The sequence below is a fragment of the Asterias amurensis genome, chromosome 1, assembly GCF_032118995.1.
Source record: "Asterias amurensis chromosome 1, ASM3211899v1".
Classification (NCBI taxonomy): Eukaryota; Metazoa; Echinodermata; class Asteroidea; order Forcipulatida; family Asteriidae; genus Asterias; species Asterias amurensis.
Window position 1 is genome coordinate 19,252,133 of NC_092648.1, and position 22,227 is coordinate 19,274,359.

The 22,227-nt window shown below is 38.6% G+C and overlaps 1 protein-coding gene across 1 annotated transcript in view; it reads right to left on the bottom strand.

Annotated features, from left to right (window-relative positions):
* The window catches only part of LOC139949220 (serine/threonine-protein phosphatase 2A 56 kDa regulatory subunit epsilon isoform-like), a 58,189-nt gene that overhangs the window by 13,715 nt on the left and 22,247 nt on the right, over positions 1-22,227 (bottom strand). Inside the window, exons 2-7 of the mRNA XM_071947923.1 lie at positions 20,660-20,856; positions 14,853-14,954; positions 9,560-9,652; positions 6,818-6,948; positions 5,999-6,058; positions 4,047-4,155 (exon numbers count right to left, since the gene is read on the bottom strand). Coding sequence (XP_071804024.1) covers positions 4,047-4,155; positions 5,999-6,058; positions 6,818-6,948; positions 9,560-9,652; positions 14,853-14,954; positions 20,660-20,856 — 692 coding nt within the window. The remainder of the gene's footprint in view (positions 1-4,046; positions 4,156-5,998; positions 6,059-6,817; positions 6,949-9,559; positions 9,653-14,852; positions 14,955-20,659; positions 20,857-22,227) is intronic.

The following is a 22,227-nucleotide window of genomic DNA, read 5'->3' on the forward strand; positions in this document are numbered from 1 at the left end:
AAGAAACAACTTGGTTAAAGGGAAGGTACACGTTTGGTAATTACTCAAAACAAATATTACCTTAAAAACTGACATGGTAACGAGCATTAGAGAGCTGTTGGTAGTATAAAACATTGTGGGAAACAACTCCCTCTGAAGTAACGTAGTTTTTGAGAAAGAGGTAGTTTCTCACTAAAATAATAAAAGACTTCTAGCTAGAAGTCTTTTATTCCTATCTGAAAGCACATCAATTCGTCCAACAAGGATGTATTTTCTGTCATCATTTTCTCGCAACTTCGACGACTGATTGAGCCCAAATTTTCACAGGCTTGTTGTTTTATGCTTATGATGGGATACACCAAGTGAGAACACTGGTCTTTGACAATTACCAAACTGGTACAATGACTTTAACAAGTGTAAATACATGTATGACATGTACCCTAGTGAACGAAAGGCTGTAAGAGTAGATATCATGTGTAACAATTCAATCATTGTCTAGACCATTGCTTTCACGCTTCTCAGGTTACTAGCAACCCTTCCTCTATATGCAAGAACAAAAAACTCCCACATACATTAGCTCCCAGCCTTCATAATGTACAGCATATCTTGAATAAGGCGTAGGGGTTACATGAGGTAAAAGATCCTTGAGATATAATGCATGGATGATACTGGAAAAGGTGAAATGTTCAATGTGTATCTGATTTCAACATCTTCAGCACTGGTTCTTGATATGACCTGGGAGCAATTTCACAGAGCTGCCTATAAGCAGAAAAAAGCTTCCCTTCAAATATTACTTTACTGAGGTGCTGTAGTTTTTGAGCAATGAGCAACAAGTCACAAAATAATTTAGGTCTCAGCGAGACAAAAAAAATATTTTAGCATGTCAAAACATATTAACCAGTTACACGTATGGTATTATACCATAACATAGCACAACTGGTTAGTAAGTTTTACATGTTAACATGCTAAAACCGAGACGAAAATTATTTTTGTGACATTGTTTTACTCTTTTCTCAAAAACTACAGCACCTCTGCAACTAATATTTTAAGGTACGCTTTCTACTATCATTATCTTCAAAATGTAAGTTTAATGTAAGTCTTTGGACATTGTGTTTTGTGTTAGAAAGTAGTACTTAGACCCTTTAACAAGCTCTATAAAAATTGGGCCAAGATTTCATGGCAATGCTTACTGCAGAATTCTACACTTACCGACTAGCAGATTACACTTTTAAAGGGGCTCGGGAAGTGTGGAACTATGTGGAGAGCAGTGCCGAAAAATACCTATGTCTATCTTAAAAACATCAGCTCTTTAGCAAAAGTATTTCAGGATTTAGCTCTTTAACAAAAGTACAAGGATTTCCTAGAAATTTGGCATTCAAACCGACCAAACAATTATCCATTTGCAAGGATGAAGGACTTTGCATACATAAATGATGTATACGCTACTTTATCCCATTCAATCAAAATGATAATCTAGATTAAATATTATGATAACCATAACCAGAGCGGTAATTATGCTGATAGAAAATCCCTCCTTAGAAGCGGTTAAGTACCCAAGTCGGCCTGGACAGCATGCATAAGGATTGACGGCGTGGTACAACACGCACTAACACACTATGCATACAGATGTTCATATACATTGCAGTCAAGCCCCTCGGGGCATGGCTAGAGAAAATGCTAAATAAATTATGAATTCCCATCAATCAAGACGTCTTCAAGTTCTATGGGCTCCACGGCGAGCCCTTGTGAGAAAAGAAATTGGTGGGGTTTTTTTTTTTCACTGAGAAAGCTAATACCCTGTTTAAGTGAGGATTATTTATGAAATGTGTGCATAAGGGGTTGTTCAGAATAATCAATGTTTAAAAATTTCTCCTCTTTTTCCCCGATATTGTGGAAGGTATGGTCAAAAGCAATAACTGAAAATCAAATTGATTGATTAAAATATAAGAAACAAAATATTTTTGAAGGGGAAATAAACACCCACTGGCCCCTTCCTGTTCATTTGTCATGTCAGTGCTATCCACTGTTATCGGTCCACCTTGTTCCAACCCTAGGCCTGATGGGGATAATATAGCAAAATAAAAATTGCCTCTTCTGTTTCAACTACAAAGTTGCATGCTGGAAGACAGGAACAGCCATTGACGACAGGAATGATATTTGGTTCTTGGGGAAAAGTAGGACCATTTTATCGAGTACGAGGCCTGACCTACATTACACAAGGTGTAGGCTCTAATAGACTATTCAGGCCTTATAAATAACAATTTTTCGGAGGGCAAACAAAAATTCAGAAAACAGAATAAAGTAGGAAGAATATCATGCCTGCATTGAAAACTCCTGAGCTTGGAGAGCTTTTAATGAAAATAACTGCTTCATTTGAGCCACTACATTGTTCATCACAGTATAAGGGGATATTTAAACAAAAAAATCTTTTTGGAATTGGAATGAAAATATCTGCTTTATTCCAAGCATTACTTATTTCATAAGAGTATAAGGGGATATTTACAACAAAACATCTTTTTGGGTGGGTGGGTAGAAACAAACTATAAACAAGATCAACATTTTTAACCATTAATTTCTCTGAACGGCCCCTAATATAAGACCCTACTGATGTATACAGTAAGCAGTTGAGGATTGAAACACATGACATTATGAGACACACTCCAAACCGAAACACTCCGTGGCACGATCTCAATTTAATTTACTTTCCACAGTTATATTCAACCCGCAGTGCTCTCTGCCCCCGATACTTTATTTCAGTCTCTTTATTCGTCGACGACGTGACGGGGGTCGTTATTTAATCAAAATGTTTCATAAGAGAATAGCGATTGATATAAATACACACCAGGCAGGAACTAATGCATATTTATTGTTAATTATATTAAGTGTTATGGATGCTACTCTATCTGTATTTGAATTTTTATTTTACATTTTTTATTTAAAAATTATTTTTTGTTAATGTGATTTTTCATGAAAAAGATATATTATAGACTGAAACAAACACACATGTAAATGATAACATAATGAAAGGAAATTATCAAAATCCCACATATTTGAGTAAATTTGAGTAAATAATTACAAGTTGGCCAGTCACAAAGTAAAGCGTTTGATACCTAATGGTTTCAATGCTCAATTTATGCTGCAATATGTTTTGATTTACAACAAAACGAGACGCTGAAAGCACTGAATGAAAACCACACATCTTATCCCCAGAATTGCTGAAAAGATGAAGTGAATGTTGATAGTGTGACAATCCCCCAGAACACAATATGATCGCAGAGATTGTGTGACCATGTGTGCATTCTATTAATTGTTTTCTTGGACAACAAACTTGGATAGATTGGACACAACTGACATTACACATCAGAAAGCTGTGGGTGAGCATAACATACGAAGTGTGGATCTGAGAACAAAAGAGGTCCATATAAAACCCAGGGTTTTGAAATACTATGTGGATTGACACACGTCCACACAGGGTTTTCACTACTGTTGGAGAATAGCCCTTTTTCCCAGGAGTGTATAGAATAAAGCGATATCCAAAAAATTACTGCAACACAGAGCTGTTTGTGCGAGCATGCTTTTGATATTGTATATCATTGTGCAATCTTCACTTGGGGTAAAAAGTTAATGAAAACAATACTTATATACCCGTTGACACAAAGGACTTTAACAAACGGGATCTTTTGGATGGTTGGACAGAATGGGGACAATCTTGAATCCATTTTGATGTTGTGTTTTATCGCTACATAAATGTAAGAAGTGTGGACCTAAGAACAAAACAGATCCACATAATATAGCGACTTGAAACACTTTGTGGACTTCTACCCACATTCACACAGTCCTTTTATTTTTTTACAGTATTGAAGAACATGATTTTCTTAAGTTTACAGAACAAAGGAGTGACTGCAACACAGAGCTGTTTGTTGGTGGTATCGGGGTTTACCCTCCCCAACCCATCAACGCCTTACCCTACCCTTAACCTCCTACTTGACTCACACTCTTACAGCTCCTCATAACCCCCTAGTCGCCCACAACCCCCTAGTCGCCCCTACCTAGTAGTGTTTTCTCACCTGTGCATGATAAAGACTGAGGCATTTGACCTTGTGCAGAGGGATGAGCACCTTGATCAGGAAACTCTTGTGCTCGTTTTTCAGCGGTAGTGCAAATCCATTGATTATACTGTCAGGGTCAAGAACAAACCATAATATTACCTCACATGTGTGGGATGAGATCTCTACACTAAAGAAAACAAGAACAAGAAAAAATCTCATGCAATTTTAAAACCCCAGTTCTGCAATCAGCTGTGTATACACCCACTGCTGGACATAACGCTAGAATGCCACCTTGCAATGGGCTGTGATTGATAAGAATGGCGCACTGCACCGTGAGTATGCCTCAAAAAAGCGCGGTCCAACCAAGGACCAATTTCATAGAGCTGCTTAACGGCAACTTTTGTGCCTACTAAACGTTTTTCATTTCATAGTGCTGCTTACCATAAGCACACAAAAAGGCATGCAAAACTTCCGGTGCTTACTGCATTTTGCTTTACGTTAAGCAGCAATCTGAAATCTGTGACGTGCATTCCGGGAAGTATGAACCGGGCTTAATGTGTCTGAACGACAGCAAAAACAACAGCTGATCAAGTTCCTTGAAAATCCCCCACAGCCTGCGTAGCGCGTTTCCTATTTCATGACCTTCTTGATGTCACATGCTTAATTAGTTGGATTGATATCCGGTGGGGTAGGAGGGTGATAGGAATGCAAACAGACAGAGGAAGAGAAAGAGAAGGGGGGGGGGGGGGGGTTGGGGGAAATAGTACATGTACATTCCCAAGCTGATGCTTGTGTCACCCCTGCATGTTAGTGGATCAGACACCATAGACTCCCCTGATATTAAGACCCACTCTCAACTCCCTTAGGGGGGTGTCTCCTCTACCCCACTTCACTTTTTTTTCATATCACTTCATTTCATTTATTCTGTGAAGCCAGTGACTCTCAGAACGCAACCTTCATCACTGTACTAACCAAGAAACCCAAATGGAGCGAATTCAAGGAAGTTTCAGGTTTAGATGTGGGAGAAAACACCGATGAATTATCAAAGGAAAAACCCACGCAATCAGGTAGGGACTGAAAACCCCTTCCCCGGAGCGCCCTGGCGTGATTTGAACCGGGTCCTAGAGATGAAAGGCAAGGAAAGATACCACTAAACCAAACAGTCCAACACCATACTTCTTCTTTAAGATGTAAATTTCTTTTAAAGCGTTGCAATTTTTGAGAGAGGAGAGAGGAACACAGACAAATCTCATTGGCATCAGCTGATTGCGGCCTTATGTCCCACTGGGGACGAGGACAAAATATATGATGCAAATAGAGGTCTCAAATTAATCATGGCACCAACATCTTTTGTTAAGATGCCCTTTAAAAAGTCCTTCACAAATGTACATTTTCCTGCTTTTTTAAGAACATGAGTATTTCTTGAGTGGGGGAAGTTCTCACAGGGACTTACATGTTCTATAAAAAGAAGAGCAGTTACAGCAGTGTACCAACTATGGCAACTCTGGCCACAGCCTTCACAAATAGACACCGAGCATGAATCGTTTCTGGGTGAATGTTTTAGGTTGAACAATTATCCAAACCATATTACTTCAAGGGGAATCCTTTCTCAATCAACAGCTGCAGTGTTTCTCACCATTTAAGTTTTTGTGGTCATTTACTTTTTGAGAAGTTTAAAGCCCAGTTCATACTTCCTGCGAACGCGAATGCGGTACAGATTTTAAGTTCACAAATTATCAACATATAATTCGCAAGAGTTAAGCTGTGTTCAACTCCTGCGAAACATTTGCTGCGAAAACAGCCATGTGATGCATTCGCTGGAAGTATGAACCCTGATTAACACTGCCATTAATAAATAAGGTTTTCTGATAAAAATCAGACACAGTTTCCAAAGTAATATATTTTTTTGATCGTTTATTTTGTTAGCTGGATTATCAGTACCAAGCTCACAAAAAATGTCCACATCTTACCTGCCGAGGATTTCTAGTAATTCTCCTACTCCGTTAAAGTGTTCCGTTTCATAAATAAACCTACAAAAAGTGAAAAAGGATAAAGAAAAACACAAAATTGAAGTACCATATAAAACATTTCAAAGAATGTGGGTTAATGAAATGTGCAATCGATCAAACCGTACCTGTATGTGTCGAAAATATTAACATTCCTCAGCAATGCCCAGGTGACATTTGAAGAGTCTGGGACAAGAAACTCTACTTCCAAGACGAGTGTGATGAAATAAAGTGATATGAACAAAATCTCAAAACTTGAATTGGAATTCTTAAGGGATAAAACCTTTTAGAGACCCTGCGTATAGTTATCGCTATGAACCCCAGACAGTGCTGCTCTAAGTAGATTTTGTAATCGGTGAAAATGTCTTGACAATTTTGGTTTCATTTCAGAGATGGCAGATCTAGTGTTGAACATGAGCAACATGGAAACTATGACCTTTACTGTGACCTCTTCTTGACGGCGGAGTACGGATAAATATACACTGCGGTAGCAACAGGGTTAATGAATATTCATGACCGGATTACTTTGTCCATCTGACAATGACGTAAGAAACAGTTGAAACCTACAATTCTTTTCAAAACCACCCCAACTCAATTAGAGATTATAATTCCATAGTGTTACTGCAAACCTTACTAGATCACAATTCCACCATGCACAGTTTAAAATCCGACTTAAGTCTGATCGTAAGATTTGTTTAGTTGGGTTACCATTCAAAGTCACCATCAACAATAACTTAATATTCTTAAAAGGATGGAAAATATTCATCTCTAATTATGACGTACCTGAGGAAGATATGGTTGATCTGTTTACGTATGAAGGCGCGTAGGCCCAGGAACTTGCCATAAATGCGGTGAAGCACTGTCTTCAAGAAGTCTCGCTCGCGGGGATCTTCACTGTCAAACAGCTCCAGCAGCTGATGAAGAAGACGGAAGAGAAAGACATAATTATGACAGAATGAGATGAATAGACAGCGTCTAGGGAAGAGAGGCCGTGCACATACTGAATGAACATTTAATACTATAGACATTATTCATACAAGTCTGGTTATGGGGGGGGGGGGGTCTCAACAGTCTTCAAATACAAACAGGTTTCATGGAAGCACTGACAAATGCTCTTATATTAAAATATTAATGACTTATTTGCCCAAACTTGTTCATTTGAAACCCTGAATCACTCAAGTACTTGTGCTTTGTAGGTCTGATGGAGAAATAGTATCAGGTAAAATCAAATATTGGTTATGATTTGACTGTTACCATAGAATACTTTGATTTAACATTTTGAATATACTTCAGTGTATTTATTTTTTATTAAGTAGGCTTCTAAACTAAATCTCAAAACAAATAGGCTATGTGTTAAAAATTTACATACAGTTGCCCTTAATTATTAGGCCTACAACTTTTTTTTTTTTTAAGCAAACCCCGTTTCTGCTTCACTGAAACTCTATTTTTATTGAGCTTGTCGACAGTTTACCTGTTTAGTAAAACATACCCCATAACATATTAATACAGCATTGAGAACATAATATTTTAGAACAGCCACATCTCATTGAAACAAAAACCAGTGAATCTGTAATTTCATTGACTTGATCCCCCTGTGATCCAAGGGCAAACCGATACACACATACAAACACACACGCTCGTACAAAATTAGCTTTTGATTATGTGAGTAAAATCAAGAGCCAACACTGCCCAGGGTGAGCTGCAGACATTGATTTGGTTTTTTCTACAGCCGCTGCGTATTCAAGACGGGAATGTTTCAGGGGTTCGGGAATCTAGTCGCTTCCTGCACGGGAAACCTGCCCGGCAGCGCAAGGATACCAAGATGTAATTTGTGGGGGACTCGGGGTGCTGGAGTGATTAACGGCATAATTAAATGAAATGCTAGTGTATCTTGCGCTCATTTGAACGTGCCCTGGCCAGTAACCGACGGCTTTGAGTTGAGAATTTTCTTCTTTCTTTTTTCCCCCGCTACACTAAGTCAACTTGCAACTTTTTTAGTGGGGCGATTTTCTTTTTAACGGACAATGTGAAGGCATTAGTGCAACAATGCATACTTTACTTTGGGAAATAAATACATGTAAGTCTTCCTGTGCCAACGCATTGCTGAGGTTTTAGATTACAGCTTTCACTTAAATATCCTGCTTTATTTCACTAAAGCCCAATGCTGACACATTATACATCTATACACTCAGCGGAATTCCCAAATCAAATGAAAAAACGCTCGCCACCAGAATCTGGAATAACCCACTATAACCTTCTGGGACTAACGAAAACCCCTGGAAATGCTGGGAAACTGAATTAATTACAAGTGGCCACCACCCGTGTCCAAGGAAACACTGTATCGTTGGACGGATGCTTTTTCTCCTCTCACACTGTGTGAAGAAGGAAATGCAAGCAAGCCACATAGACAGCATTAGAATATTATATATTCCGGGTGTTGGTGAAAAAGTGTAAGTGTACCAGCTAAAGTTGCCATCAATCACTATTGTCATATCAGATGGTAACCGAAGTACTGTTCCCTTGCGACTTTTAATCAACTGGGCATACCGCAACACATAATACAAATATCCACGATGCGAGTCGCCCTTTAATGCCCAAATCCAAACCTGGCATTATTAAAAAATATATATAAAAAAAAAGCAATAAGTCACACACAATGCAAACCCAGTAAGGGGCCAATGATGTTAAACAAATGATTGAATTACAAATAGAGAGAGTAGAAATTCACTCTTTGAGTTGAGAAAAGACGAACGGATCAACAAATCTGAGGTTTCTCAAAGAGGCAGAATCCATTTTAATGAGACCTGAGAATCTTGAAATCTTTCCACCTAAAAAAAAAACCCAACCACACGTATACTTTATGTTCAACTTTAAAGTGCCCTGTTTGACAGTGAAATATCCTTTTGTAAGTTTTTCAAATGTGTTTATGTGAACAGACACTAATCATGAAATGAATCTCATTTTACCCCCTTTTTTCCTCCCACTAAATTCTAAGGACCAATCCAACTTAATAAAGTAACAGAGACAAAACGGTTTTTCTATGTCTTTGTGAACAAAACCTTGCGCTGCCAGCGTCCCAGCAATAGCGGCGCTACCGTCAGCACTCGTGCATACAGGCTAAAAAAGGGTGTCCATAATCATTCAAGAGGCTGGAAAGGGGAAAAACCAATTATTTAAATAGCGTAAAAAGAACCAAATAAATAAAGTCACACAGAAAATGAGGTACCTACATGTATGGCTATGACTACAGCTGATGGCATCAACAAAAGCATCGACAGCAACAAAAGCATCGACAGCAACACTTTGGGGCATTCTAGCCAATCCAACATGCCTCAACATGACAGAATCACTTCCATGTTTTTTATTTTTTTTACGTTTTTTTTTTTAATGTTTTGAAAATGTTGTGTATCAATACATGCGGGCTAGTGAAAAAGCCTGCGGGCGATCAAGAGTTTTGGTTGACTCGCCCGGCGGGCGATTGAAAAAAAAAGTTAAGGGAAACCCCTGACAGTACACACAACATACCTGCATAACAAACTTTTGGTCGATGTATTTCTTGGCTATGCTGGGCTGGAACTCCGGTGATTCCAGAAACCGCAAGAAAAATTCGTAGACAATCTGAGGAGAAGATAATGTACAATGACAGTTAATTGTTTTTTCTGCACTAATAAGGAGACTGTCTGAATATTTTGCAACCAAAAAGGAAGTCCAAAATAACTTATGTAATCCTACAGGCCTGATGCTTCGTTCTTGAAAGGGCAAGAGCATCAAGCTATTTTTCTCCTTTGTAAAAGGCACCTTTATGAGAAGATCGTTAATTGCTATTGGAATGTTTCATTGGCACCAAGACAATGACCAGGGGGCAAGGAGGCAATTGCCCCAGTGAAGCATCAGGCTTGATGAAACGCCCTCTACCTGGCCAGTGTATCTAACACCACTTAAGTAAAGTTGTCAATTCATAATGACAACTCAGTGCTCACTGATGTGATAGATGACACTATTCAGTTTAATTGCAGCAGGGAGAGAGAGCTGCAATAAAAGGGTTTTACACATTAGCATGAGATGCACTTTACTGCACGTCACCTTCAGGCCACTTTCATATACTCTGAGCATGGAGGCAGATTTTCTACGTTGCAAGTCTAGGGGTAAATGTTTTTTAGCAGCAGACACTTGTGCTTTAAATATTAAGCAGAGTTTATGAACAGTGTGTACATTCTTGGGCAGTCATCCTAGTGTAATTCAGGTGTTAAACATTTTTCTTGACATTGAAACTTTGAGGTGCTTTTAATGCCAAAAGAATTTGTGTAGCATTTTAGCAAAACATTTTCATAGACACTCTTCAAAGGTGGGTCGGCCATTAGTAAAGTATGACCCAACCTTTAATACACAAGTACCTACTGCTACAGGTGTTATCAGATTTGTTTCGTTCGGCCAAAGTTTCACATTTTACAATGGTAGAGTACACATGTATCAAAACAGAAACTATATCTGGGGTTCTATTAAGAACGTGTGATGTCATATGTCACACAAGATCACACCATATGCACAAGATACACACTTCACCCCTAATACATATGATCATACATGTATGCATGACTTGAACGACTGTACTTCGCTCTTTGAAAAACATGCGCATGCATACATTATGTACATACACATTCAAAGACTTTGTACATGGTGCTGCTATTAAACCACAACTGCCATCTTTAAAATGTCTTTTTTTAACCTATGTACAAATGACTACATAAATAACAGGTATAAGAGCAGCAAAGGTTCACAGGGAAAACACAAACAATTTGTCTTCCTTCCTTTTCCTGGAAGGGTGTTGTTTCTTGAGTAGGTTTTGGCATTTGAAATCCCCCTCAAAAAGGTTGCCTGAACTTAACCCATCATGACGTTTTTTTTATGGCCATCTAAAACAGACCCTCACCCACTCTAGATTTGTTTCCCCCTGACTGCCTTAAGGAGGATCATCAAGCCCAGTATTCAGGTAGTCATATAATAGACTATTTCAGGCTCCTTTCTCTCTCCCCGAATCCCAACCACCTCCATACAAAAAAGTTCATTCCCATTCTAATGAAAGTCCTCCTCAGCGGAAGCTTCTAATTCAACCGGGATGACATCTGGTCACGCACTGTGCGCTGACGGACGAGCACAGAAAGAGAAAAAGTGCTCGGACTGTACACGGCAGCCCCCTCCACATGATGAAATGTAGAAGTCTATGACGACTTAAGATGGCACCCAGGGGCTATATATATACACACATACAGCAGGCTCTTACTCTGAGAAACCTGTCCTATTAACTCGCCCCCCAACACTAATAATTTGGCTTTGAGTCTGAACATGTAACTTTACTTGAACAGCTAATTTTAGGCATTCACGTGCCTCTACACCGTTATGTGTACATAAATCATTGACACAGAGTGGGAAATTTATTAAAATGTTGGCTTTTTGTTATAATTCAGTTAGGGGGTAGCGTATACGTGCATGGCTAGTGGGTCTTATCCCTGGGAAGGTATAGTGTGTTGAGATTAGATGGCCACTTTATTATATCATTCCTGCTGTAAAGGGCTTCTAAAACAAGTATTGAAATGCAATATTGTAAGCACTATTTGCAACCAATTGTGATACTGATAACTGTTGACTAGAAAAACACATTATTTGTTTTTTTTTTTTTTTTTCAAGCTTGAAATTTCAACTGAAGCAATTAATAACAGTTGGCGTGTTGAGACGTAGCGTAAAAATTTCCAATATTTGATATTTGAGAAGTAATGTCAGAATGGCTGCGAAACAATTAATAAAAATGTTTAAAAAACTCCATCATGCAAGCTACATAAAAGCAATCAGGAGTTTTCAATACAAGCCCTCATGACAAATTCTACAATCTAAAATAAAGATAAATTTCATGTGGATATTAAATTTCTCCTGTGAAATTGAAGGAGCACCTTCAGTTTCACTGCAGCAATCCTAGATTGTTCTTTAATCAATCTACAGCTTCCGTGACTTGGTCCTCAACTCTACCACCATGACCGAGGGGCACGGGAAGCTGAGGCCCAATCATTCATAATAAGGATGATCCGACTTCAGTTTCTGAAAATCTACATTATTCTAGAAAATTACCCTGTCATGGAAAACAGGAATTAAGGTTGAACATTTTGTACACCTTCAAATATTTTTTTTTAATGCACGTCACACAGATCTGCATTAGAAATTGCAAAATATTTTACACTTCCTCAAACAAAAAAACCTGGTTTTCATATTCCATATTTAAAAATTCAAAATCTCTGAAATATCCTGAACTGAAAGATGCACACCGCTGACAGAAAAGCCTGCAATAAGGATTATCTTTCAGCCTCAGAGACTATACACGCACTGCACATGAACCTTCAATCTCGGACGCATAATAAATAAAGCCATAGCCATCTGTCAGTTGATATTACGCCCGTTCGCCAGGATCTCCCTTGTCCTACATTCGTTCAGTTCGCTTAGCACGACCTGAAGCGCGTGGCACTGGTGTTAGTCTACTAGGATGTACATTTTTTAATGATACTCATGTGAGTTAAGACTAAAATGACAACATATGGACTTGACATTTGGTCCAGAATGCACCGCCTGTCATCCCCAGACATTGAAGAGGACCACATTGGGGGAACTCGAGCATTTCATAGATGAACCCTGCTGTTAAAGGCAGTGGACACTATTGGTAGTTACTCAAAATACTTATTGGCATAAAACCTTTCTTGGTGACGAGTAATGGGGAGAGGTTGATGATTATGAAACACTGTGAGAAACGGCTCCCTCTGAAGTGCCACAATTTTCGAGAAAGAAGTAATTTTCCACGAATTTGATTTCGAGACCTCAGATTTAGAACTTGAGGTCTCGAAATCAACCATTTAAAATGCACACAACTTCGTGTGACAAGGGTTATTTTTCTTTCATTATTATCTCGCAACTTAGATGACCGATTGAGCTCAAATTTTCACAGGTTTGTTATTTTATGCATATGTTGAGATACACCAACTGTGAAGGCTAGTCTTTGACAATTACCAATAGTGTCCACTGCCTTTAAGGGCTCTGTTTGCGTACAATCATTTGAAGCACATAGAGTACATTTACAATGTTGTATACAAAGAAAAGCGACTTGGTAATGAACCCTACCCCCCCCCCCTTACATGTTGTAAAAAAATCAATAAATCATAGTTTTGCACCAGAAATAAAGAATACATTTTTTTTTTACCCCTACTCGGTACTTTAACAGAATCTGCCCGCAAATCTCTTCTCTGCGATTCAAACCCACAACTTTTAATTTTAAATTGTTTTATATGAACAATAAATAAACAAATAAATGTTCTTCAAGTACTGGTTTATAATCAGCGTCTCAGAAAGAAGAGTACGATGATGGATGTCACAAGTTCAATGTCCCTCTGAGCTTTGTTATTTCTTTATTTTATTTAGTCAGAGTTTTCTCTTAGCAAAGTTGGCCAAAACATATGCAGTCTGTAAAAGTGAATGAACATGTTTTTGCTAACTGTCCCCTGTTGTTCTTGACCACATGTATCCATTGCATGCAATTAAACTTTAATTTTTTAGTCTCACAATAAAATTGAAAAAATAAATTGTTAATTATTAATAAATAATAACTCTTTCAAGAACTTAATCATTAACAGCCACTTTAACATCTACATGTAACGAATTTAAACGGATGTAAAGTAATTATTAACGGGCCACATGAAGATGTCACTGTATCCTCAACTACCCTACTAGTGGCTCTTCAGATTTCCTGTAAGATTTACAAACTGTTACATATTATTAATGAGACCCAACCAAAGGATCTACTGCCAACTTATCTCATGAATTATGAGAGATAATGGATTATGGGGGATTAGGGCAGGGGCCATCATTTATAGCTGCAGACAGTTACATGTAGTAGTGTGGTTACAGGGAGACGGGAACCCTTCATAGGAGATTAGGGATCAAGGATACCACAAAGGATTTAGGAATTAACCCCAAGGATTAACTCTTCATGAGGATGTAGGTAATAGGCTCAGAATTCCTTGGAGATGCCCTGCCACAAGATTTGTTCCTGAGAAGGTCCGGTTTCAGCCAAATTCCTTCTATTAACAACTGTTTTAGTTGTTTATAAATTTAAGTATCCAGGAATGATTTCCTACGACAGTTTCCTGAAAATTAACATTAATCTTGCATGGAAACTGTCACTCTCACTTAAAGGCACTGGCCAGATTTGGTAATCACTTTAAAATATTTATTAGCGTAAAACTTACTTGGTAACCAGCAACAAAGAGCTGCTGACAGTATAAAACATTGTGAGAAACGACTCCCTCTGAAGTAACGTTGGTTAGGTAATTTCTCACTAAAATATTTGAATTTGAGAAAGACTTCAGGACTGAACCCATTCTCAAGCAACTGAAAGCGCACAAGTTTGAGCACCAAGGGTGTTTTTCCTTTCATTATTTTCTTGCAACTTCGGTGGCCAACTCAGCCCAAATTTGTTGTTATTTTATACGTATGTTGGGATACACCAATTGGGTGAGAATACTGGTCTTTGACAATTACCAATAGGTGTCCAGTGCCCATAGAGCGTGTCCAGCTGTCGGTTTCACCAAACTCTTCCTTACTTAGGATTAATCTTAGGACGAGTTAAGTTCCGTAACCATAGACATTATAGATGCATTGATCTCATCCTAAGAGTTACTCGTCCTACCTCGAGATAGGATTAATCCTAGCGTTTCGTGAAATCAGCTGCTATGCCTTTAAGGAGGACTTCAAGTATAATGTAGTCTGGGTTTGGTTTTTTTACCTGCAAGTGTGGCCATGATGCTTCTAATGTAGGGTCGTCTTCCTCCGGATCGAAATCTGGATTTTCACTAGGTGGCAGTGTGCGGAAGATATTACATATTATCTGTAACGAGAGAGGGAGAGAAAATGACAGATTATGAAATGAGTGTTGGATTTCAAGCTTGCGATTAGCATTTAATTTTGGCAGGTAAGCCGTGAGCGGGGGAACCGGTACATGTCGACGGAGTACAAGGGAGGATCATAAAGTGACACCTGGTTGAGTCGGGTTTCTTAGCGATGGGGATGAAGCGAGGGAAAAGGCAGTTGCTTTGGAAATTGTATACATCAGTCATTCGGCGTAGGGGGGGGGGGGGACAATGGACATCATTGTGAATATACTTCAGAGGATACAATGACAAGTCCAATAAAGTCAAAACCAAGAACATGCATTCCTGTTTCATTCATAACTCAATGGTCCGTGAAAACAGTTAACAGTATTTGTTGGAGTTTCTTTTTCTCTCTCCAAAAGACTGTCTTATTCTACATGTAATTGACTGTCTTACACTAGCTGGCAGAGGACTAACCCTTAATACAATTTCATTCCCCCACACCTGTAGTACATGCACAGCGTGTACTTAAAATTAGAAGATTTAGAAATTTCTGCAATTGCATTTTAAAGCGAGTTTAAACTGCATTGACATCGCGTTTAATTAAATGCCACACTTCATTATCTACAAGTTGTGCACAATATTCTTAAAAACACTTAGCACTCTACAGCCATTTAATCCATCGCCGTATCTCTGGGCAATTGACGAGAGTAATTTGTGTTACTACTTGTATCGGTCCTTCACGTCGCACCATTAATGTATGATTTATTTTTTCATTAAACAAAGTAAACAGATTGATCCAAAGTAAAACACCAGTTGCCAAGCACCGTACAATGGCCTAAACGACGTAGAATGAGCAACTGACACATGTATAGGAATGTCACTAAATGGCGGTTTAGATTGAAACCTTGAATAATTAACTAACTAGCCCTGCCGGGTGATTAACACTCAATATCCTCCTCACATGCTGTAATTAAATTATTTTGTAATGACTATAATACTACTCTCTATCTGTCACCATTTAAGTAGATCTCTATAGACGATGTGACCTATGTTTACATTTAAACCGCCCTCTGTAGACAAAACACTATATATGTCATGTTTCGCCGGGCACTGAGTTGCGTAGTCATAGTAAGATTTTATACACTTTCTAGCTGGCTGCCAAAACACAAAGGTTTTGTCCGGCGGTATGCGCGCAAATCATGTTATGGTTTTCGTGTGACGTCAGAGGTCACATCGTCTATACCTGAGAGATAAAGTTTAAAAAACGATGATGCTTAAAGCCTGGTTCATACTTCCTGCTAATGCGCAGCAAATTTTTATGTCAAATGTTTTGCAGAAACTGAACACAGCTCAACTGTTGTGAATTATTCATTTCAAATTTGTGACACCAAATTCTTTATCGCATTCGCAGAAGGTACACATGTATGAAGCGGGCTTATTGAGATGCTTCAGAGGCTAATAATAATAAACCCACGTCTGTACATAATAATTAAGTCTTATACAAATCCACCCAAAGAGAGAGAGGGGGAAAAGGGGGGAAAGTACCAACATAAAATTCAGCTAAGAGGAACTAATCTTTTGGCTAATTGAGGAAATATTATTTGAGGTTTTAATATGAAGAGGATAATGTACATTATGTAGCTGATACCAGAGATGTGTTGCTGTAACAGAATCTTGTTGTCACCCCACGTGTGTTGAGATTTTACTTTTTGTAGAAGCTATTTATTTCCAGATGGAAGGTTTGCAAGATGGTTTATGTTGAGCATGTCCAGGATGTACGTTGGTGCTTGCCTATTGAATGCTTTTATACACTGTGCAGTACATGTACACACACTACACTGCAAGATACAACGTATGTGTACGTACATGTACAATAAACTAAAAGAGAACATTCCAAAAATACTTGTCAAACAGGGAAAGATGTTACACTGACATGGAACAATCTTTCGTTTTCTCCCCTGGGTAAATGAGGATGGCAACCCTTATATTTATAGTCCCCTATCTCCGTTTGACCTTGATCATAATACAACTGTCACCTTCATGTACAGGCAGACTTGGGTCATCTAAGGCACAGCTGTGTCAACGGCTACAGATTACATCTTGGGATATTTTGCAATTAACTCCTCCAAGGCCTCTTCATTTTTTTTTTTTACTTGTTCATTACCGCTGAAGGAAAATCACCTGAACCGCTTTCGGATTTAGGATATGCTCGTTTTGGCAATTGTTTATTTTTGCATTATGAAACCATAGCGACGCGGAAAGTTTCTCACTGGATTGGCTTTTTTTTTTCTTTCTTTTCTTTCTTCCGAATCTTGAACGGCACCTTGAGTCTTTTTCCGGGAACTCTTGGCTCTAAACTGGCTGCCGGGCATTAATTACTTTTTGATTTGCTGCTTAAAATAGCCATGGTTACCAAATACAAGCAGGCATGTTGTTTTCACACGTAATTCAAGTGATGTACATAATGTACACAGTGATTTCTTGTGCTGATTAAATTAGAAACGTTTTTGAGATTTCCTAATAAACCTTTTGACCAAGTGATTTGAATTAACTTTCTTAATTAATTACTTTTTGGTTGTATAACTTAACACAATATTTATTACAAGGAACTGAATTCCTTACATCTGTGTTGCATAACAATATTTTACTCAACGCAAATGAGCAGGATACCAGTCATCTGGTAAATGAGACATGGTATTTTAGCTGGTAACTTTATTCTGGTAAACCTAATTCTGTTGTGTTTAGCCACTTTTTGTGCTTTAAAGACATCTCTATGAAATTAGGCCCTTATGACTGATTGACTTCTTTGAAGACAATTTCAAGACTCTAAGTAATTATAAAAACATGAAAAACTACTGAGGAGAAATCACAATGCCCGAGAGGAATATTTCTGATTAATGGACATTAGGGCATCCATCTTTGATTCTTAGCCTCTATAGTCTAGACCCAAGGATTCCTGATTGTTTATGACTGACAGGGCAGAGCTGAAAATGAAAGCAGATGAGTCTCCGCAGACAGGGACATGTCCACCAATTCCATTCATTCCACTAGCTTCATTTTGGTACCTGGCTTGTCTGAAATTCATTCCTACTGTGCGCCTTTCATCCTATCGACTGTTCTATATTTTCCCTTACAGTGAAACATTCTACTCAGACGTCATTGTCGTGCTGCATTTAAACGTACATAGATCATTTTGGGAATGATAGGCTGGTGATGATTGTTAGCTTTCTTCAGCTTGGTCGCTGCACACGTGTAGCTGATGATATTTTTTTGATGCATCACTGCATGTGCAGTGTGCTCGGACGATCAACTGCACTGGCTCCTTGATGGCACAGGTTTAAAGGAATTGTACAATATCGTCTTTTGGAAAGATATAAAGATTGATTCAATTCATCTTAGATTAGAGAAATGAATCACAAAATGTTTAATTTGTTTTTGTTAAACTCTTATATTTTTGCAATTTGTTTCTACATGTGACGGATGATAATATGCTGCTGTACTGACTGTACTTTATAGTTAATTATGGATTAAATCTGTTATTACCTTTCACACAATAAATCAAAGTGTTCAGACACCATCTTTCAGCAATGATTGTGTTTGCATTCAATGAGCTCTTAACTCTTAGAAAGTCACTTCACTGTAAAAGTGAATAAAGACAAATCTATGAGAGTGGAATTTGAACCTGCGACCTCCAAGTTTATGTGCCAGTGCTCCATCAACTGAGCTATCTTGCCCTTTGATCGTGGTCTTCCTATTTTGTCTTGTTCGGGTTAGGCCTGTGCGAATAATTCGAATATCCGGTTAATGGCGAATAGTTTTTCCTAACCATAACCACGAATACTGTTTTTGACCTAACCGGCAGAATACCGGTCATAGATTGTACCTAATAAGTGGGTAACCATATCTTGTTTGTTAGCATTATTTTGTTGTGCTTAGCTACTTTTGTTAAGCAGCTCTAAGAAATTTGGCCAGATGTGATCTGTGATATTAACCAAGAACTGATTTACGTAAATGTAAATCATTCACACATTTATAAGGAGCCTTCATGAAACTAAGTTAATTGTTCTTTGACACAAAACTCTCCCACACACACATATGGCCAAAGGTGTAAACACCTGCAATCAGGGACTACCTATTGTCCTTGTCTCATTTGTACTTTAACTTTCTGGCAACAGCTCCACTTGCTTTTGTACACCTCGAACCGGTTTGAGTGTAAACCTACCCACGCACACACGCAATTTGGCTGTAAAAATTTAGCTGAATAATGTAAGCTGCGCACACAAATCATGACCTTGAACATAGTAAGTAAACATATAGCAAGGATCCCCTCCTTCCAACTCCAACCTTTACCGTGACAACCAAAAATCAAACACCACTCTACCCGAACGTTCAAAACGGTTGACAAGTTCGTTCATTTAAAAAGAAAGAAAAAACTCGACTGTAACATGACCTGAACAGTTTTTATTGTCTGGTGCAGGCATGATACTTTGAACATACCTGGGCATTTTATATGATAATGATGAAGATCATGGGTCAGACTTATCTCGTTTTATTGCATTTCATATCGTTAATTTTGAAAAACAGATTCTGATTTATAGGGACAATTCATTTCAAGGCACAGATTGTCTGTGATTTGTTGCACAAAACGAAACTACAGTGCAGATTATAACAGTTGATGATGAACATACTGTAGTGTACAGTTGTATGCATTTATAATGTAGATTGTGCTAAACCAAGTTCAATGTACATCCACATGTACATGAACCAATGTACATACCTACGCTCCATATTGCGTAAGCCTAGGCCTGTATGCTTCGTTTCTGAAAGGGCAAGGGCACCAAGGCATTTTCTCCTTGGTAAAGGGCATCCTATGAGGAAATTGTAAATTTGTACTGGAGCATTTCAAGGGCACCAAAGCAATGACCAGGGGGCATGGTGGCAATCGCCTTAGTTGCCTCCCTGAAGTTTCAGGCCTGCTGAGGCCTCGAACTAACTGATGCACTGTGCTTTTGCTGTGGTGCCCTTTAGAAAGTTCCAATGGGAGACTTTTGGATGGTCCTTTTTAACAATCCTCGCTAGTAGTGCGCATGCTCAGACCTACGTTGTACGCATACAATAAAGAGCATGTGTGCAGACGCTCAGAGCTGCAAAACAGGACCGTTAGGCCTACATGTATGTCTGCCGCCAATGTCTCAAAAGTCTCCCATTGCTGTGCTCCTTCAAGAACGAAATTCAAGGCCTGTTCAAGGTGTACATCAGTGCTGCCTTTTGGGAACACCTTCCTACAATTGACTGCATTTTTTACGGAATGAGGACACTTTCACCAGTGAAACTTTCGTAAAGGTAGAGTATACATGTTCCTTTGGTCATTACTCCAAAAATGACTGACCATAAAAACTTACTTGGTAAGAAGCACTGCAGCTGGTGGTGTGTATAACATTTTGAGAACCAGTTCCCTTTAATGGAAGGTGGTTTTAGAAACAGGGATTAAAAAAAATTAAATCTGAGAAAAGTTGTAACTGCATGAAACGTTTCTCAGATTGGGTATTCCAACTACAGATTATTCTTCTTGCATGGACATTACCACTCCATTATTTTGCCAAGATCTCAAAAACACTACCACCTCTTGAAATGAAATTTTCATAGGTTAGCTTTATTGCATCTCGGTTTATATATGATTAAAACAATAACATGTACACGCCTCTTTAAAAACACTTACCATGTGGATGACTTCTGGATAAATTTCCTCTGATAGCACACCCCTCTCTGTCGTTATATAGTCCACCAGCTCATTTAGACTAGCCCTCTTGATCTCCTTGCCCTTCAGGTCGGACACTGCATCCATGAAGTCAAACACACAGCTACACTGGCCTAGCTTCTTCACCACTAGGTCGTGCTTCTCCGTCTGGGGTGTGTCTGCGAAAGGGAGCAAAGGGAAGGTGGTTAGCATCTCGTACGGCAGGAGCATGTGGCTCAGCGGTTTTATCACCATCGGATCAAGGAGGCTATCCACAATCAGGGACATTTTGGCCCTCAGACGACGACAGGCAATTGAGTATAAATCAACAGTTACTTTTAAGACGTTAGAACTAATTGTAAGTCACAGGCTTCAGAATAATTTCACCTTAGGAGTACAAAGTACAGAGTCTATGTGATGCATACTGAGTGGCTGTTATCATATTCAAAACTTAAGCAGTTATGGCTGCCTTTGATATGAGTTAGAAGAAAAAAAAACACACACACAAAAACTGGCCTAGTTGAGGATATGTCCGATATTAACCAGGCAAACTGCCAAGGCTGATTATGAGAGCTAAGAATGGCATGGGACTGAGGGTTTCAGACACCCACTCTGTATGCTCCTAAAGGATATGACATGAGGATACTTAATCCAGGCCCAAAATAGAGCAGCCATATTTAGGTCTTGATAAACAGGGAAAAAAAGTTTCCTCTGGACCGCTAATCAGAGTTGGCTGTGCCTGTACGCTGAAAGGTTAAGTCTTTATATTCAGACGGGATTAGAAAGCTAATTAAAGATGCCAGGTCATCTCACACATAAAGGTAGATAATGTATGTATTTTTAATCTCGGTCTTACAGATTTAAATCAAAGTAGGGCCTATAAGATTGTACATACAGAACAGTCAGGATCATTAGAAAATAAATTATAAAGATCTGACGTACAGCTTGAAGACCTCCTAGAGATAATAATCCTTGGTTTCCTTCGCACAGTGTATAATACTAGAACAGAGACAGAAAGCTGAAAAACCCCTGCAATCCCAAATCCTTCTACATCCAGTTACCAAAGTGAAGGATTCAGGACTCGGGCCAGCAGGTCCAAACGACAAGTGTTAATCACATCACAGGGTCAGGCAGTCCAATATTAAGCCCCTTTTCACAAGACGGACACAAAGCAAAACAATCCTGGCGAAATATTCTCAATGTTTGTGAAATATTACAAAATGAGCTTTATGTGAACGGACAGTAATTTTTAAAATTATACATGTACTACATTCATGAAAAAAAAAATATTCTCGAAAATTGTGAAATTTTGTAAATATTAATATTTTCATCGCTTGGAATGTTGGTCAGTTAATTACCCGATATTGTGTGAAAACTTGCGAAAGCTCTAAAGCCCCAGATAAGATGTAAACAATCCCTGCTCGTAAAATTAATCTGTTTCGCAAGAAATCTAGGTTTTGGGGGGGATCATGTGGAAAGGGCTTCATCCAAGTCCATAACAATTTGGTGTGGAGTGACATATGTTGGAGAAGAGGATGTATGGGTCTTTC